This window comes from Magnolia sinica, chromosome 4 (genome assembly GCF_029962835.1).
Source record: "Magnolia sinica isolate HGM2019 chromosome 4, MsV1, whole genome shotgun sequence".
Lineage (NCBI taxonomy): Eukaryota > Viridiplantae > Streptophyta > Magnoliopsida > Magnoliales > Magnoliaceae > Magnolia > Magnolia sinica.
Window position 1 is genome coordinate 52,271,366 of NC_080576.1, and position 19,204 is coordinate 52,290,569.

A 19,204-nucleotide genomic window follows, 5' to 3' on the forward strand; every position below is an offset into this window, starting at 1 on the left:
ATTTACGAACAATTATGTTTTAAGATAGATTAAACGGTTTAACAATTTTATCTATCGAAATTGATTTATTAGGTAAACTTGAATACAAAAGTTTAATTAGTAATTTTGCATCTAAAAAGGTAAGAAGCAAATTTATGGTTTAATTTTAAATTAATTAATTTTTTTTTTTTAAAAATTTTAAACTGAAAAGCCTCATTTTTATGACTTGCCTAAGGCCCCCAAAAATGCTGAGCCGCCCCTAGGTACTACCAGTGCAAGGACCTAGCTAGATACGATGGGGCCAGCATACTCTTTACGTTCTATCCTATCTTTACGTTTTATCCTAGCAGCGGACATGAATCCAAAAAAGGGAGGCAGATCAAAAGCTCAAGTGACCACACCACAAGAAGCACTACGGTTTAACTACTGCCGTTTAAAACTTTCTAAAAGCGGTCCTGATATTTATTTACCATAGTTCCTATCATAGGGTGGAAATATACTGGACAAAGGAAAAACTTAAATACTAGCATAAGCTTCCGTAACCCTAAAAAGTTTTTAACGTCAAGCTTTCAATCCCCACTGATTTTTGGGATGTGGTCCACTTGATCTTTCATTCTGTCTCCTTTTTATAACATGTCCTGGGATGATATGTATGGATGATAAAACATACACATCAAGGTGGGCCCTGGAGCCCTGAAGGGACCGTCCTTATCTGGTTAGGTAGGAAGCGGATTAGCTGGTGTACCACACACCACGATCTCGCTGGCGCGGGTGTCGTGCGAAGACGAGCGCGGCGGCTCGAGTTGTACAAATGGTTTAAAGGAGATCAAAGTTACATGGCCCCCAAATGATGTATTTATTATATCCACACTGTTCATTCATTTTTTGAAATTATTTTATGTAAAAAGCTGAAAATGATTCATATCCAAAGCTTAATTGGGCCACACCACAAATAGAAGTGGGGACAATGATTCTCACCATTAAAACATTCCTAGGGCCCATTATAACATTTATTTTCCGTCCAATCTGTTTATTATGTCATACAAACCTTGATGAAGAGAAAAAAACAAATATCATATTGATCCAAAACTTCTATGAGCTCGGGAGAGTCTCAATGCTAGACGCTCAATACTCCACTGTTTTTTGCAATGTGGTCTACTTAATCTTTGGATTTATATTATTTTTGCCTCAAGCATTACGATGAGCTCGCCACATGGAAGGACGGTTGGGATATAACAAATACCTAATGATGGGACCCACATAACTTGGTGACGTCAACATATCAGCTAGATCGGTGCTGTGTGGTGCAACAGCCAATCCGCTTCCGGCTAGGTCATGGTGGGGACCGAGGATAGTCCGATTTATAGGAATCAAGTACGAAAATGGACAGTTGGGACTTCATTCACGTTGGGTCGTTTACCGGTCGGTACGTTGCTCTAGTGACTAAAGCGTTTTCCATTTAAATGCTACTACAGACTACAGTCAGCAGCAGAAACAAAAGGCAAGCGACGATGCTTGGGAGTTCAACCTCCCTCTCTCCATTTCAGCCCTTCGCTCGGGCTTCTCCGTTTCCGTCATTTCAATCTCCTCGGTTCGATTTTTCATTTCCGTCTCTACAGAAACATTCAAATCCGAGATATCGATTTCCTTTCTTCTTCTTGTTCTTCTTTTCCTCTGCAAGCTCTTATTTTACTTACTTTGGTTGGGATTTTCAGGAGAATTATCTCAATGTCCGCAACAGGCACCTTAAACCCTAAAATCCCCGTTGAGGCCATGTCCATAAAGCCTCCTTCCCACCCCACCTACGATCTCAAGGCCGTCATTGCCCTCGCCCTTGCTGAAGATGCCGGCCATCGAGGTTCGGTTCGGTCGGGTCCCACTCAAAAATCATTTATTCATTTTTCTTGTGGTGGATTATTTAAGGAATTCCCTTTCAGTGTCTATTTCTAGATTCTTGATTTCGAGAATTTGATCTGTATGATTATTTCTCGATTGTGGTTATCATAACTGAAGTGTCTAGAATGCTTGAAATATGAATAGGTAGTAAGATGGAGTCGCTGTGTGTTTATAGAGAAATGCTTGCATTCAACCGGTTGGACGATAAGTTACAATCCGACTAGTGGATAGGTTCCAACCTTCCATTTTTGTGTTAAATCCAATCCCTCCAATGGGTTGGCCCAACCATTGGATCACCTAGTTTAAGAATCAACTCATTCCACTCATTAGGTGGGCCACCCCATAGAAATCAATGGATGCCATCAAATGGGTGGATTGGGATGATTTTTGTATAAGCTGATTCTCATAGTGGGGCCAGACTCTTGGATGGGGTGGATGTCACACAAACATATCATAGGATTAAAAATATCTGTCCTTTGGATGGTAAATTAGTGGCCCAATTGGTAGGATGTGAGCATCTCTCGTATTTATATACAGTTTTAGTTTTGATTTGATTTGATTGATTTATTTTTTTGCAAAGGTTGTGTTTGGTTGCTCTGAATTTCATGAAATATCATAAAATTTTGAACCAAATTAGATTGATTCATCATGAAATATCATGATATTTGGTGCAACCAAATGCACCCTAATCTAAATGCTAAGGGAAATATACTGCACAACTGTCCAACCATCCAAAGATTGTTGGCAGGAATCCTAACATGCATTTTGAAAAGGGATTAGTTTAAGATCCCACTTATATACCATGTGCCGATAATGAAGAAAGTGTGAACCGCGTGTTTCTCCACTCAGACATAGCTAGGGATGATTTCTTCAACCTCTTTGGTGTTGATTGGCTTTCCCGGTGGTTCTCACCTGAGCTGATTAGAGAGTGGTCCGTTTGAACAGATAAGATGTAGCGTGTTGAGGATGCTCCCTTATGGTTGTTGTGGGCTTTGTGGTGGAAGAGAAATAACAAAAATTTCAAAACAAACGTAAGTCGATTGAATTAAGTAAGCTCAGCATTGCTTCAATGATTGCAGACTGTGCGCGCCCGAGACCGGAATTCAGGAGGTGCTCCTATGAGGACACCATTTGTGAATGGAGCCCTAGTGGGCGGATACTGAATTATTGATTAGAGTTAATAATGGGGATAGTGGTCTTGTTGTTGCTTTTTGGGTTTGTATCTGTGTTTCCTGGTTGGATTACTGGATTGGAGCCTCTTGTTGTTTTTATATTTGTCATCCAACTTGTTGATGATGTCACATAGACCTCGATGAAGGGAAAACACAAATATCAGCTTGATCCCAAACTTATGGCCCACCAAAAGTTTTTAATGGTCAATCATCACTGTTTCCTGTGGTGTGGTCCAACTTAGACTTGGATTTGCATAATTTTTGGGCCCATGCCCTAAAATGAGTTAGCAAAACGGATGGATGGCATGGATATACAACACGCATTGAGGTGGGCCCATGGTCACTACCTAACTAAATCCACACCTAAAAAGGGCACTAGTGTGGTGGGATGGTCATTCATCCATTGTATTGAAAAGGTGGGCCCATCGTGATGCTTATTGGAAATCCACCCTGACCACTAGGTGGGTCACCCAACGTTAGGCCCAGGGTCAAAAAATCAGCCCCATCCTTCATTCAGGTGAACCATAAGATTGGAAACAATGCACAGGGCAACTCTCACCCTCCAAACTGTTTCCCTTGGTGTGGCACATGTGAATCATGTTTGGGATTGATTTTTTGGGCCCCATGTTTGCTTGGCATCTAATGGTTGGAGTGGATTTCATATAATCCTCACGGTGGGCCCTGTAAAAATCAAGGGTGAACGTCTCTCTCCAAACCGTTTCCTTTGGTGTGGCCCACCTGAATCACAGGTCGGCCTTATTTTTTGGCCTGGGCCTAACGTGAGATTACATATCTAATGGTTGGAGTAGATCTCACATACACATCAAGGTGGGCCCTATAAAAAATCAAGGGTGTCCCGTAATTATTATTATTTCATTCAATTGCCACTGTTCTTGTGGTGTGGTCCGCCTAAGATTTGGATCTGCTTCATTTTTAGGCCCATGCCCTAAAATGAGTTGGCAAACGAATTTGTTGAAACAGGCCCATCCCGTATTTGATGTCCCTTGATTTTTTCAGATTGTTTGAATGATCCTAACCGTTGATTTGTGGATAGTTGTTTGTTGAAACAGGACCATTGTATTTTTTTCATTCTTAATTGTCCAATAAATGTCTACCAATCTCATTTGGACGGGGAAATAAATCTAATTTTTGGGTTATGAGACATAATTTGGATAATTTAATTTCAATTACTTGAACACCACACACTCTCTCAAAAAATTAATTGTACACCACATGTTCAAATTTTAAAAATAATAAATTCGTTGTGTTTCCATATATATCTTCTATGATTTATAAATTATATGAATTAATTTTGAATATAATTGCATCACTTCAGTTAGACAATGTATAGATTAGGACCCTACTGGCCTATACAAAGGAAACCTAATATGTGCACTTGTTTTATGTGATCTTTTGATTTCCAAGTGTGTATTGATGTATTTTTTAACAGATCCCGAAATTTCATCGAAAAATTTGACCAATTTCTCAATGTTTCCCCATGTTTTCCAAAAACATCGATACATTACGCGATACATCCAATATTTCCCATGCGATAATTGATATGTTTCCATATCCCAAGGGTGTGATACATCTTGTCAATAATGATATGGAAAATATTGACCATTTGGTAGTTTTTTTTTAGTAAGTTGTATCCAACTAACAAGATTTTAAATCTCGATTGCTAAATGTGACTCTCCTTGGGATTAAATACCAAAAAGAGTGTTTTTCTAGAACCTTAAAAAGGCCTAAAACAGTTTCGAATTGTCTGATTTTGGCCAAATCAAACGAGTCACACAGTGCCCCCCCGGTTACTGACCACACAATTGGTTTCTTCATTACTCTACCAGTATAGTTCAAACAATCTTTTTTATCAAGCCACATCAGTTTGATCATGAGTCCACCCCAATTAGTTGGGATAAGGCGTAGAAGATTGTAGATGACGATTACTGTTGCCTGATTACAATATGGACCTTTTCTTAATTCCAGGGGATGTCACCTGTATGGCCACTATTCCAGATGACGTTGAAGTCGAAGCACATTTCCTAGCAAAGGAGAACGGTGTCATTGCTGGAATTGCTCTTGCGGAGATGATATTTAATGAGGTTGATCCATCTTTGAAGGTAGAACTAGAACTTTTGTGCTGGATTATTCTGGATGCTGGAAAGTTCTTCCTGGGCATCTTAAATGAGAGTCTTTGCTGTGTAATTTTTTGGATAGGTTGAGTGGTCTCAAAATGATGGAAGCTACATTTGCAAGGGCATGCAGTTTGGCAGAGTTTATGGTAAGGATCTAGGAATAGGATTTTTTTCCCCCCTTATCATCCTTTTTTGCTTTACTAGTATCATTTGAAGGACTGTCTGCTGATATGTTTCTTCTTCATCTTTTTTGCTTTTGTCGATAATCTGAAGGATGTGCACACAAGATTGTCGTGGCAGAAAGGGTGGTGCTTAATTTTATGCAAAGAATGAGTGGAATAGCAACACTCACCAAGGTATGAATCTCATGCATCTTTAATGGGAGCTCAAAGATAATTTGCTGCCATCTTGACCTGAATTTCTTCGATGAAAATAGCTTATGCTATGGGTATGGGTACAATGCGTTTCAGTGGTGGATTTGCTATGTAGGTAATTATTCTATTGCTAGTTTGCACCATATTATATTTATGGTTCAAATGAATTGTATTGGACACTTGGAGAGTGCTAAGATTTGATCTGGGGACTGTCCAAATCATCCAGACCAAAGCCTACTCTTCATGGACCATTGTGCCAAAATCACAATGTCAGAGCATTTTAGCCATGCTTTTTTTTTTTGATAAAAAAGATTTTAGCCATGCTAGAATGACCTCTTTGTTATAACTCTGTTTTCCGAGACTCCTCAATGGCTAGGATCATTAGATCCAAGTGCTTCTTGGGACACATGCAATCGACAGGGTGTCTCCTGGTTGGACTATCTAGTTTGTTTGTCCAACCTTTTTCCATTATAACTTATTTGGGCCATCCATTTTGCAAACCATTGATTGGATGCTTACAATTGTTTGACAAGTGTTATTTTAGTTCTATGGCCCATGGAGAGCAGTTAAGGCCAAGTGCCATCTCATATTTTGCACCATAGTATGATGCAAACTAGTTATGTATTCATGAAAAAAGGTTTCATGGGATTTGTAAAGCTGGTCATTGAACTTTTGCCTAGCAATTATGATTGGATTCAGTTGAATAGGATTTGTAAAGCTAGTCATTGAACTTATGACTAGCAATTATGAGTGGAATCATAAAGCTGACCTTAGATAGCTGGTGACAAGGCTATGCTACATGCATGCATACATATATATACGTCTATGTATGAGCTTTGCTAAGCCCACTTGCGTATATGAGGAAGCTCATATGGATGCAATAGATATTCTAGGCTTCTAGCATTGCATATAGGCATGAGATCCATTCCATCCATCAGAGGTATACTGCTATGTAGATGCATTGTCCCAGGAATCAGGCCGGTCCAATGGTCGAGCCACAGTTTACAAAACAAATGTATGGCTGAAAAAGACTTGGCCAAGTTTTCTAACCTGTCCACCTGTTTCTAACATTGCGGCCTACTTGCTGAGTGGACCAACTTTAATTTTGGGGCTGAACATCTACATGGTTGGACCCACATAATGGACAAGTTGAATATTTTTCACATGTTTGCCATGCTGGCCACCTTTGATAGTGTGTAATTGGTATGTGATGTAGGACATGAAATTCAGATAGGATGTGCAAGATTTTAGGCTTAAGATCACGTTAGTTCATAAACAATTACATAAATTTCATATCCCACATTAAAGTCCAAACATTCAATTAAGGGGAATCTATGCGAGTCCAGGCCTACACATGATAAGAGCTGGATCAATAAAAATTATGAACCAAGCGATACTCAAAGATAAGAAATAATCATCCCCACATGCATAATAATCAGTCCCTAATCCAAGTTATTCAGAAATTCCAATTTGGGGAACCCTAGAGTGAGAAAAGGAGCATACAATTGGAGATTTGAGTAATTTAGGGTTAGATTTAGGGATTTTGGGTGAAAGCGGAATGAAAGAGAGGAGAGAGACGAACCAGAGAAGTACCGCACACGCGGACAACAACAATGGCCCAGACGCACGTGCATGTGGTCACTGCCGCACGTGTGTGAGGCCCACTATTCAAAAAAAGGCCACCTTGGCTCTGGTCGGCCAGGGATGGACTCCAAAACCCCCAAATCTCAGCTCGATCCGATGTACGGTTTGTGCGTGGTGCTCCGCCAAAGTTTCAGCCCTCCTGTAGGGCCAGATTCTGAAATTCTGATGTGGGGAGGAAAATTGCTGCAATAGATGATTGATTCGAAGTGTAGATGATGGGGTGAGATGAGAGGAAGGGATGGTAGAAGATGGGAGTAGAGATGGCGATGGATGGGGGCGAATCGGGATAAATGTGGCTTCGCAGCACGGTAGTTAACCCTTCGATGAAGGGAGGGCTTTGCGCCCAAAGGCTTCACAACTCAGAGAGTAGGAAAACGCAGAATTTTTATTAATATTCAATGAATCAAAAGAGCTACAAGGGGTGCCTATTTATAGGAAAACCCTATACCCAAAAACTCGCGCCATGTGCGCAACCTATTACTTGGCGATGAAGTAAACTAAAATAAAAACCAAACAAAGAAATCTAAAGCGTTTATGATGTTCTAAATAATAACAATAAGCAAAACCTAAAATATGAAATCAATCCGACTAGTGGGTCACGATCATGAGATCCCATGATGGGCTTTTCTTAACTAACGGGCCCACTCATTTGAATCAAAACTTTATCTTCTAGCTAGGAGGCCCTCCCTGGACGTCGTTATCGATCCAGATCGACGGTGGGGCCCTCCTTCTGGCGTATGAGTGTGTGTGTGTGGGGGGGGGTGGGGGGGAGGGGGTGCACGTGTGGACGACGTGCGCGGGATGTCCCCATCAGTATGCCTTGGCACACATGTGGGCGTAACAAAGCTGTATATATATGTATATATGAATGTAATTATGTACATACGTATCTATGTATGCATGTACACAGGCTTGTGTGTATTGGATGATATGGTAATGAGTTCACAATTTTGGGCTATTTGGGTTAGAGGAGGGCCTCTAATGGTAGTGTTCTGGCGGTAGTGTAGTAGCCACTACCCACTTTTGTACTCTTTTTTCCCATTCTTGATAAATTTCTATTATACATCCCTTTCAAAAAAAAAAAAAAAGAATTATACTTGTACATAGAAAAAAAAAAAGTAGTTCACAATTTTTCTCTAGTCCTTTGGATTAGATGTACCCCCATCTGATGTCGTGCTTACAATTATTTGATGGGTTTTACTTTCCTTAAGTGCACAACATTTTCACCAATAGTAGCATTGCTGTAAGAAGCAACAGAGATCTATATCTGACCATTGCCCCATTCTACTAGACATGGAGGGGGAGGAGAATTAGGGCTCGAAGCCTTTCAGGTTTGAGCTGCTTTAGTTGGATAGGCAATTAAATGTGTTGAGACAGAGGTCCTTAGGAACTGGGAAGCCAAATTGATGGCATCCTAAGGGAGATCCATATGATCGTCAACAAAGAATCGAAGGAAAGGAGCAAGTTTGTGATTCTATTATGAAGTCTTTCAGTAATTTGCTCTCTTCTGGAGGGTGGAAATGCCCTCATTTGGACAATTTGGCCTTGAACCATATATCCAATGTAGAATTGGAGATACTTGAGAAACCTTTCAACAAGGAAGAAATCAAAGTCATGGTGGATTCCTTAAGGAGGGATAAAGCTCCAGGACATCCGTATTTCTTATTGCCTTCTTTCAAGTTTTCTGGAACTTTGTGAAAATGGAAGTGGTCAATTTCATTTCGAAATTCTTCGATAGGTGCAAGCTATCCTTGAAATTAGGTGTGTCGTTCGTTGCCCTTATCCTGATAATCAAAGGTGTAGAAAGGCTGGAGGATTTCAGGCCAGTAGGTCTAATTGGATGCCCTTATAAATTTTGGCTAAAGTATTAACCATGAGATTCCAGGCGACCCTTTTGAGCGTCATATCTGAAAATCAAGGTGTGTTTGTGGTGGCTGGACATATTTTGGATAACACTCTAATGGCCCACGAGTGTGCCAATCCCAGGCACAATGAAGGCGGAAGAGGCATAGTGTGCAAGCTGGATATAGAAAAGACTTTTTTTTGGTAGATAAGGAAAAAAAAAAAAAAACTCTTATTACTTATGATAATGTAGAATGGGAATTTTTGGATAATGTGTTGGCTAGGTTGGGCATTGGTAGGAGATGGAGAGGATGGATGCAAGAATGTATTCTTTTTTTTTTTTTTTTTGAAGACATAGGGTGTCCCCACCTCTTTTTAATGCAAGAATGTATTTGGTCAATGTATTTCTCCATTTTGGTCAATGGATCTCCAAAGGGCTTCTTTAAAGCCTTAAGAGGTATTAGATAGGGCGATCTTCTTTCCCTATTCTCATTCTTGGTGGTGGTCGAGGCTCTCAACAAGATTCTAAATAAAGGGCAAGAGGTGTTATCCAAGGTTTCAAGGTGGCAAATGCAACTGTTTAAATCTCTCACCTTCAATTTGTAGACAAGAATATCCTCTTCTGCAATGCTGATGAAGGTGTAGTGGGTAACTTGTGTCGGAGTGTGTGGTGCTTTGAAGTGGTTTCAGGCCTAAATGTGAACACATCAAAAGAGTGAAATGTGAGCATTCAGATGACTGAAGAAAAGATGTTGAGATTTGTTGTTGTGTTTGTGTAAGGTGTGGGTTCTTTTCTAACCATGTATCTTGGTTTCCCTTTGTGCGTTGGTAAGCCCGGCTAAGCACTTGTGGGATAAGGTAATAAAGAGGGTGGAGAGGAAGTTATCAAGATGGAAGAGTCAAACATTTATCCGTTGGAGGAAGAATTACACTCATCAAAGCTGCTTTCGCCAACATGCTATCTAATCACGTCTCTATTTCGGTGCCTGAAGTTGGTTTTGAATAATTAAAGAGACTTAGAAGGGACTTCTTGTGGAATGATGTAGAAGGGAAGCATGAATTCCACCTCTTGGATTGGAAAGGGGTGTGCAACCCCTTGTTAAAGGGAGGGACAGGAGTTAAGGACTTCTGATGTAGGACATGAAATTCAGATATGATGTGCAAGATTTTAGGCTTAAGATCACGTTAGTTCATAAACAATTACACAAATTTCATATCCCACATGAAAGTCCAAACATTCAACTAAGGGGAATCTATGCGAGTTCAGGCCTACACATGATAAGAGCTGGATCAATAAAAATTATGAACCAAACGATACTCAAAGATAAGAAATAATCATCCACACATGCATAATAATCAGTCCTTAATCCAAGGGATTCAGAAATTTCAATTTAGGGAACCCTAGAGTGAGAAAAGGAGCATAAAATTGGAGATTTGAGTAATTTAGGGTTAGGTTTAGGAATTTTGGGTGAAAACGGAGTGAAAGCGAGGAGAGAGACGAACCAGAGAAGTACTGCACGCGTGGACAACAACAATGGCCCAGACGCACGTGTGTGTGATCACGGCCGCATGTGTCTGGGGCCTACTATTCAGAAAAAGGCCACCTTGGCCCTGGTCAGCCAGGGATGGACTCCAAAACCTCAAAATATCAGCTCGATCCGATGTACGGTTTGTGCGTGGTGCTCCGCCGAAGTTTTAGCCCTCCTGTAGGGCCAGATTCTGAAATTCTGATGTGGGGAGGAGAATTGCTGCAATAGATGATTGATTCGAAGTGTAGATGATGGGGTGAGATGAGAAGAAGGGATGGTAGAAGATGGGTAGTAGAGATGGCGATGGATGGGGGCGAATCGAGATCGATGTGGCTTCGCACCACGGTAGTTAATCCTTCGATGAAGGGAGGGCTTCACACCCAATTAGGCTTCACAACTCAAAGAGTAGGAAAACGCAGAATTTTTATTAATCTTTAATGAATGAAAAAAGCTACAAGGGGTGCTTATTTATAAGAAAACCCTATACCACAAAACTCGCGCCATGTGCACAACCTATTACTTGCCGATGAAGTAAACCAAAAAAAAACTAATCAAATAAATCTAAAGCGTCCATGATCTTCTAAATAACATTAATAAGCAAAACCTAAAATATAAAATCAATCTGACTAGTGGGCCACGATCATGAAATCCCATGATGGGCTTTTCTTGATCAACGGGCCCACTCTTTTGAATCAAAACTCCATCTTCTAGCTAGGAGGCCCTCCTTGGACGTCGTCATCAATTCAGATCAACGGTGGGGCCGTCCTTCTTCTGGCGTACGAGCGGTGGGGGGGTGGTGTGCATGCACGTGTGGATGGCGTGCGCGGGATGTCCCCATCAACTTCAAAGTGATGAATTAGGTTCTCCTTGGGTAATGGATGTGGAGTTTCGACACAGAAGAAGGAAGGCTTTGGAGAGAGACGATTGTCAGCAAGTATGGGGTGCAAGAGGGGGGATGGTGGATTGGGGAGTCTTCTCTCTATCGGGCGTTCAAGCTTGTGGAAGGCGGTCCATGGTGGTGCCAAAATTCAAGGTAGGTGTGTCCTTTCCATTGGGTGATGGAAATTGCATCTGGATATCTTGTATAGATGCTTTAAAAGATTGTAATTTTTCTTCTTCTTTTGAGTGGGTTGCAAGCAAGGTGTTCCAAAACGGTAACATTGGCCGTAATGGCCACCACCGTTACCGTTATGATACGGGCCGTAACGGCTGTTACAGCCTCGTATCGGCTGTTATGGCCGTTTTTTTTTATTTTTTTTGAAAATTGTTGTTACTAGACTGTTATGGGACTGTTACGGGCTGTTACGGGGCTGTTACAGCCCTTTTTTCTGTAACAGCCGTTACGGCCGTTTCGACCCTATAACGTGTAACAGTTATGACCGTTACCGTTACGTAACGGCCATTACGTAACCGATTTTGAATACCATGGTTGCAAGTCTTTGTGCCATCTCGACGTTCATTTTGATAAAATCTGTTGTCTTTCTAAAAAATAAAGTAAGTTTAAGAAATAGCATCTAAACTGTCAGGTTCACCTAATAAGTGGCTTCGATATCAGGTGGAGGCTATCGTTGCTGGCTGGCCATGGAACATTTGTGGGGAAAGGAAAAGGAAAATGTTTCAATAACTTAAGCACATCGGTGTCTTAAGTGGTGCATAGGGTAAAGTTTTGTTTGGTGGGGGTGGATTTCTTGTATAGATGCTTTAAGAGATTGGAGTATTTTTTTAATGGATTGTAAGTCTTTACGCCATCTCAGCACTTGTTTTGATAAATTTGTTGTCTTTCAAAAAATAAAAAATAAAAATCTGTCAAGTTCACTTGATAAGTGGCTTTGATATTAGAGACGTGCTCCTACGCAATGCTTTCACTTTCAGTATTGAAGAGTATATTGCATCCTTTGGATACAAAAACATACCGGGTATCACATGGGAAATATCGGATGTATCGCATAATATGTCTCTGTTTTAGGGAAACATTGCAAAATTGGTCAATTTTTTCAATGAAACTTCAAAGGGTGTTAAAAAAGGCATCATTACATACTTAGAAATCAAAAGATCACAAAATACAAGTGCACATAATAAGTTTCCTTTGTATAGGGTCGTAAACTATGCATTGTCTGACAGAAGTATGCAACTATATCCAATCAGTCCATACTATGATATCCATTTATGTCGTATGATTTACAAAAAGAAAAAAGAAAACCAAAAAAAGATTAAAACTAAAAAAATCTCACTGTTTGCAAATCGACCCCACTCGCTTTGCGATCTCGATTTCCACACCAAAACGCCTTTTCCCTCTAAAAAATAACAAGGGTTGGTTGAAAGGGGGGTGTCGACCAGAATGCATCGACAATGCTTGTTGATGATTCGCCAATACTAGGAAGAATATAATGGCGATATAATGAAAATATCTTAATGTGTCAATATTTCCACAACACATTGTGATTTTTGACAAAATATCGATTGGTACCCAAAAGTGGTAACACTTCCGGGCAATTTTGTATTGCTGATCATCGATACGAAACTATCGATACTCAAAACACTGTGTACAACAGGTCCAGCATATCTTCAAATCGTGGAATAAGAAACCAGTACTTGATAGTTGTTCGGTTGATGGCATGACTGTCCATGTACATCTTTCAAGATCCATCTTTCTTAGGAGTAAATGATACTGGAACAATACAGTGTGACATGCTTTCCTGAATTAACAACTTAGTGACCTGTTGGTAGAGCTCGACATGTTCATCTGGACTCATTTTGTTGTGCTTAAGATTTGATAGGTTTGAGCTTGGGGCCAAATTAGTGCGATGCTAAATGCTCCTCATAGGAGGAAGTCTAGTTGGGAGTTCCATTCTTGATGAAAGAATGTGTTAGTCTGAGTCATGTGCACTGTATCTTGGTCCCACAACTATGGTCTCTCCAATAAAATATGGCATGCATCCATGGGGAACACGTCATATGACAACTTATCCTTATACTTAGATCTAATAGAGAAGGAAACTAAGCACCTGGAGTTAACAAAAACTTATTCACATTTCTAGAACCAACGAATTTGGTATGAACGTGGTTGCTTGTATTTTTTGAGTTATCCACCATTTCTTGTGAGACAATGTTCTCACTGCTCTTCATATCTACTGAAATCATGCATATTTTCCCACTAGAAGTGTAGGTGGTATGGAAGATATTGTTTGTCGCCCCTTCATCAATCATCAAGGTGCCGATAGCATAGTCTGTTGGAGAACCAATGTCTCACCCTTATAACCATGCATGTCTACTACTTCTTCCCCAACATGTGTTCCATCCTCATATGAATGTTCTTCACATTCTATGTCATCCCCAGCTTTCATACGGTCGAGAGTGTCTTCAACACATTCTCTTTCCTCTGCCGAATTCACTTATAACTGTGGATTGATGTTCATGACATTGAATAGAGTGATGTTTTGGCTTTCCACACATTACCTCTCATCCATAACCACTTATGGTTTGGCTTCATTGTTGGATGTTGGTTCATCATCCCTTGACCAATGGGAGGCCTTGTGGTTGCTTATGTGGGAAATCAATATGCTGCCCATCATTGATGACGATCCTCATGGGGCACCAAATCATCTTCCAAGTTCCCAATTAATTATCTCAGCTTTTAATGCAAGTTTTTGTCATTGGACATCTTAGTACATATTTGAAAGCCAATTCATTTCTTATGTCAGGGTTAAGACCATTAAGATATCCTGAAATCTTTTGGTCTTTATATTTACGATAAAGGTATGGAATTCCTGGGTGTATTCATTCACCAATTTAGTCCCTCGACGTAGATTGTAACATCTTTGGTGGACGTCACGAGCATAGGTCGTGGGCAGAAACATCTGCTTTAATTTCTTTTTCATCTTTTTTCAAGAATTTACTTTCTCCTTGCTTTGACGAATTCATTTGGTTTGGAGATTGTCTGACCATGCTAATGCTTGACTGGAAAACTTCATTGCTACTAATTTAATCTTGGGCTTGGCCTGAAGGAGTGGGTAAAATGGAAAAAGCTAAGTGGAGATTGATTTTGATGGGGGCTTTTTTGGGCTATCTGGGGAGCTAGAAATGGTCAATGCTTTCGGAATGAAAGTATGAGGGTAGAGGATGTAACCAGGACAGATTAAAGGGAAAATGTTTTTTTTTTTTATTTTTATTTTTTAAAAGACACCCTGCTGATTGTGGCCTTGGCCGAAAAATCAGGCTGGCACTATCATAAAATTGTACATGTCTATGTAGAATGTGGAACTCTGGCCAAGTTTTCTTCATAAATTACTAATAAGAAAATTCTCCTGGTGTAGAGCATCTGCTTGAATATTTTGCAATTGCATCCACAGGTTTTGTTAGCACTTACTCTTTCCATGTTCTAACATGTTTTTTCCCCTCGACTTTTATGAATGTCCGCATTCTCATTTTGCAGGCCATGGCAGATGCTGCCCGTCCAGCATGCATTTTAGAGACAAGGAAAACTGCTCCATGTTTACGTTTGGTGGATAAGTGGGCAGTGTGTATCACTTCACTCTCTTGTGATACTATTATTTTATTGTATTTTGTTTTCTTTTAGTCCCCCCTTTGTTCCTTGACCTTTTTTTTTTTGTTTTTTTGCTATCACTTTTTTAACAGGTACTGATTGGTGGAGGACAGAATCACAGGATGGGTTTATTCGATATGGTGATGATAAAAGATAATCATATTTCAATAGCCGGAGGTGTCACAAATGCAATAAAATCCGTTGACCAATATTTAGAGCAAAAGAATCTTCAGATGGCAGTTGAGGTACAGTGATAAGAACTGCTTGAGTAAATGTTTTTTCAGAGTGCACCCTTATAATGCTAAACAGGTCAATGAAATGTCATTGATTCTTTTCTTTTTACTGTAATAACCTCTCAAAGAGAGGGAACTTAGGACAATGGAAACCATATTGATTTTCAAGTCATGCTTTCAAAATCCTTGATGGGTTTAGTCACCCTTACAGATGAAGATCCTTATTTTAAACTGGCATGTCAAATTTCCTCTTCTCCTTTTGTCGGCTTTTTGGATTATTAACCATCCTTAAGTGTGCGCCTGCTTCGAGTTGTCTCTAGTGGCAGCATTTGAGCATTACTTTGATCAAGTTCTAACAAAGATGATTTAGTTCAGATTGAGACCAGGACACTGGAGGAAGTTAAGGAGGTATTAGATTATACTTCTCAAAAGAAGACTTCGTTGACACGGATAATGTTGGACAATATGGTTGTCCCACTGCCAAATGGGGATGTGGATGTTTCTATGCTGAAGGAAGCTGTTGAATTGATAAATGGAAGATATGAGACAGAGGTAGTTGCTGATCTTTACTTTTATTTCCAGTCTTTCTAGCTAAGGTGTTTGTCTTTATCGGTTTTCTGAACTTCTTGGAACAATCACATTCACAGCTTTACCCTTATTTTTTAGCACTTGTCCCACAAAATAAAAAAAGTAAAATAAAAGTAAAACCAGTGTTATTGGACCGTCTATTATTATATGTGAAAAGGGTGAGCTCTCAGTCCTTGGGGGGTGGGGGGAATTAGGACTATGCCAAAATTAAAAAATACTGAACAGAAATAATAAATATAACTGAATCAATCACAAATCTCAATCGTAATAGTATTGAGAAATTGATTCAAACTTTGTTTAAATGACAACCTTACACAAAAAACAAATGTTTACGGTAGGACAACCTGTTTTTTTTTTTTTGGGGGAAGAATAGGACTATACCAAAATTTAAAAATACTGAATAGAAATAATAAATATAACTGAATCAATCACAAATCTCAATCGTAATAGTATTGAGAAATTGATTCAAACTTTGTTTAAATGACAACCTTACACAAAAAAACAAATGTTTACGGTGACAACCTGTTTGGGGGGGGGGGGAATAGGACTATGCCAAAATTAAAAATACTGAACAGAAATAATAAATATAATTGAATCAATCACAAATCTCAATCGTAATAGTATTGAGAAATTGATTCAAACTTTGTTTAAATGACAACCTTACACAAAAAACAAATGTTTATGGTAGGACAACCTAATTTCTTGAACTCAGGAAGGATCAAGATCACAAACTAAAACAAGAGGCAAATAAAGGATGCTATCTATTATACGCATTCACCACATGTATATGAAAGAAGAGATTACAAACATTCAGCACACATCCATCACATACATCATCATCCACCTCAAACATCAAGAGTTATAGTGGTTCGGTGTGTACATTAACTGTTCTCAAACAGCCACACCTCCTCTACTCCCAATAATCACAACCCACGTGATATTGGTGTTCACTATGAAACAAGGTTTTCTCAGGTTCACCTTAAAACTTGTACAATTGTGTTTTAAATTGGGTTATCACAATCAAACCCCGCGCTGAGATTTTCTGGCTGATCTCAGTCAAAACTAATACAGAGATTTTTCTAGCTAATCTCTAACAAAACCAAAAAGCAAATAAAAAGTACTTATCTTCTTCTTGAAGATGCTGCTCGATGTAGCCTGTAGAACCGCTTCGCTTGATGTAGATGTTCAATGTCCAACAAATATAATCAAGGGTTCTAGGTTCTAAAGAGATTTTAAATTATCTCAAACCTTGGGCTACTTGTTTGAATTCCTTAGATCTCAAAGGTAGAGTAAAAACTCCCTTTAAAAAATCAGATTAATAACACAGAGATCAAGGAATTTCAAAAATAAATAAGCTATTAAAAGGATTTAAAATTACTAGACTATAGCGTGATAATGACGGGGACTTTTCTTTCTAAGCAAAAGCTTTCTATGGCTTAATTGAATGATTTAGAATGAGAAAAGACCTATATTTACAGGCTGAAAAACGGTTCCTTCGACTGGTCTAAGGTTTCCCTCGACTGGTCTTAGATTCAACAAAATTTCAAAATTTCTGGCGCGCTTGGATAAAACCGACCTACAACTGGTCGAGAGGCTTGTTCGACTGGTCGTGGGATGCAAAAATATGTTACTGGATTTCGAGTCGAGCTCCCCACGACCGGTCGAGCAAGGTGCAGGACTGGTCAAGGATCTACCAGAAAAACTCGAAATTTGAGTTTGAAACTTGGACTGGTCGAAGCAATTCCTGGACTGGTCGAACCAGAGCCTGGACTAGTCGAACATATGCTAGGACTAGTCGAATTTTAGCCTATTCAAAGTATAATAACCTTTAGATAATATGTATAAGAAAGGACCTAAACCTAGGGTCTTTCTAGGGTCACGTATACCTAAATCATTGGATATTGAACTCTAATATTTAGTAACTTTAGATCTTCTAAATGAAGTAGATTTGCATTAGAAGCTTGATCTTGAATTCGTATTAGAAGCTTGATCTTCATGTCTTGTACTTCAAATCTTCACATGATGACGATCTTGAAAACGAACTATCCACCATACTTCACTTGAAGGTGAACTTTCCATCATATGACAAGTCATGCTCTAAATAGTTTTGTCTCACCGAAATTTGACAACAAAGGGTGCTTAATACATCATAGCACTTACAATATGGTCTGGAACTGGAAGATGTATTTTGCTTGGCTGAAGTCTCTTTATGATATCAAGTTATCTACCTGGACATTTCCTTTTATCAATAATTAGTAGAGAGGAGGGAAAATGTTACGGCAATTCTGTATATGGAATCAAAACTAGGTTGTGGTACCAATCTTAAATTTTTTGCGGAGCTAGCGCGCGGAGTGCAGAGTGCGAAGCCCATCTCACCCCAGCTTTCTTTTGGTCCGCGCAATACGGAGTGCGGAGCTAGCGCGCAACATCCATGTCTGCACATCTCTCACTAGTGCGCAACCGGAGATTGGGAGTAGCAAGTTCTTTGAAGCCGAGATCGCGGAGCGGAATGCTTTTTTCTCTGCCTGCGCAACAATTGTTGCGCGCAACATCCGTGTCGACGCATCACTCACTAGCGCGCAACGAGAACAGTGTGCACAACATCCACGCATCACTCTCTAGCACGCAATGAAAGCTAGCGCACAACATCTCCTGCTAGCGCGCAATGACAGCTTATGCACAACATCTTAGTCCGTGCAACGTTTGTGCCCGCACATCCCTTGGTAGCGCGCAACTTAAGCTACCGCACAACATCTCAGTTCGAGTGGGCGTAACTCTCTCGACAATCCTTGAGGCAGCCCATCATCAATGGTGGCGTTTTTTAGGTCTTTAACCATTTGCTCAACGACGCTTACTGCAACATTGGTGTAGTTAGTGCATGACTTAATCTCCAAGCTTATAAAACCATGGAAGAAAGAGAGCGCCCCTGGGAGCGCGTTCACCCTAGGCATTCTCGTCAGCAAAGCCCTCCTTTCACCATTTTCGTGGCTAATCTCACCTTCTACACCATAGAAGAGGATCTTCTGCATATTTTTGGCAGGTTCGGGAAACTCGTAGGTGTCTTCATCCCAAAGGATCCTAGCCGGAACAAATCTCGGGGCTTTGCCTTCATACGGTTCTGGTATGAACAAGAAGTGCACAATGCAACGCACTGCCAAAACGAGAGGAGAATCGATGGGCGCATTGTCTCCATGGCCTGGGCTAGAAACTAGAAGGGCCATTCAAGATCGGAGCGGATCTACACTCCACACCAAGTCCCCCCCTCTGCG

The 19,204-nt window shown here is 40.0% G+C and overlaps 1 protein-coding gene across 2 annotated transcripts in view; it reads left to right on the top strand.

Moving 5' to 3' along the window:
• Positions 1-1,382: 1,382 nt before the first annotated feature.
• Positions 1,383-19,204, top strand: part of LOC131243111 (nicotinate-nucleotide pyrophosphorylase [carboxylating], chloroplastic) — a 47,276-nt gene continuing 29,454 nt past the window's right edge. The window contains exons 1-8 of one of the 2 annotated variants that reach the window (XM_058242211.1): positions 1,383-1,570; positions 1,695-1,837; positions 5,034-5,167; positions 5,265-5,328; positions 5,456-5,538; positions 15,004-15,087; positions 15,207-15,359; positions 15,723-15,899. In XM_058242211.1, coding sequence (XP_058098194.1) covers positions 1,443-1,570; positions 1,695-1,837; positions 5,034-5,167; positions 5,265-5,328; positions 5,456-5,538; positions 15,004-15,087; positions 15,207-15,359; positions 15,723-15,899 — 966 coding nt within the window. In that variant the 5' untranslated portion in view covers positions 1,383-1,442. The remainder of the gene's footprint in view (positions 1,571-1,694; positions 1,838-5,033; positions 5,168-5,264; positions 5,329-5,455; positions 5,539-15,003; positions 15,088-15,206; positions 15,360-15,722; positions 15,900-19,204) is intronic. The other variant, XM_058242210.1, reaches the window with a different exon arrangement.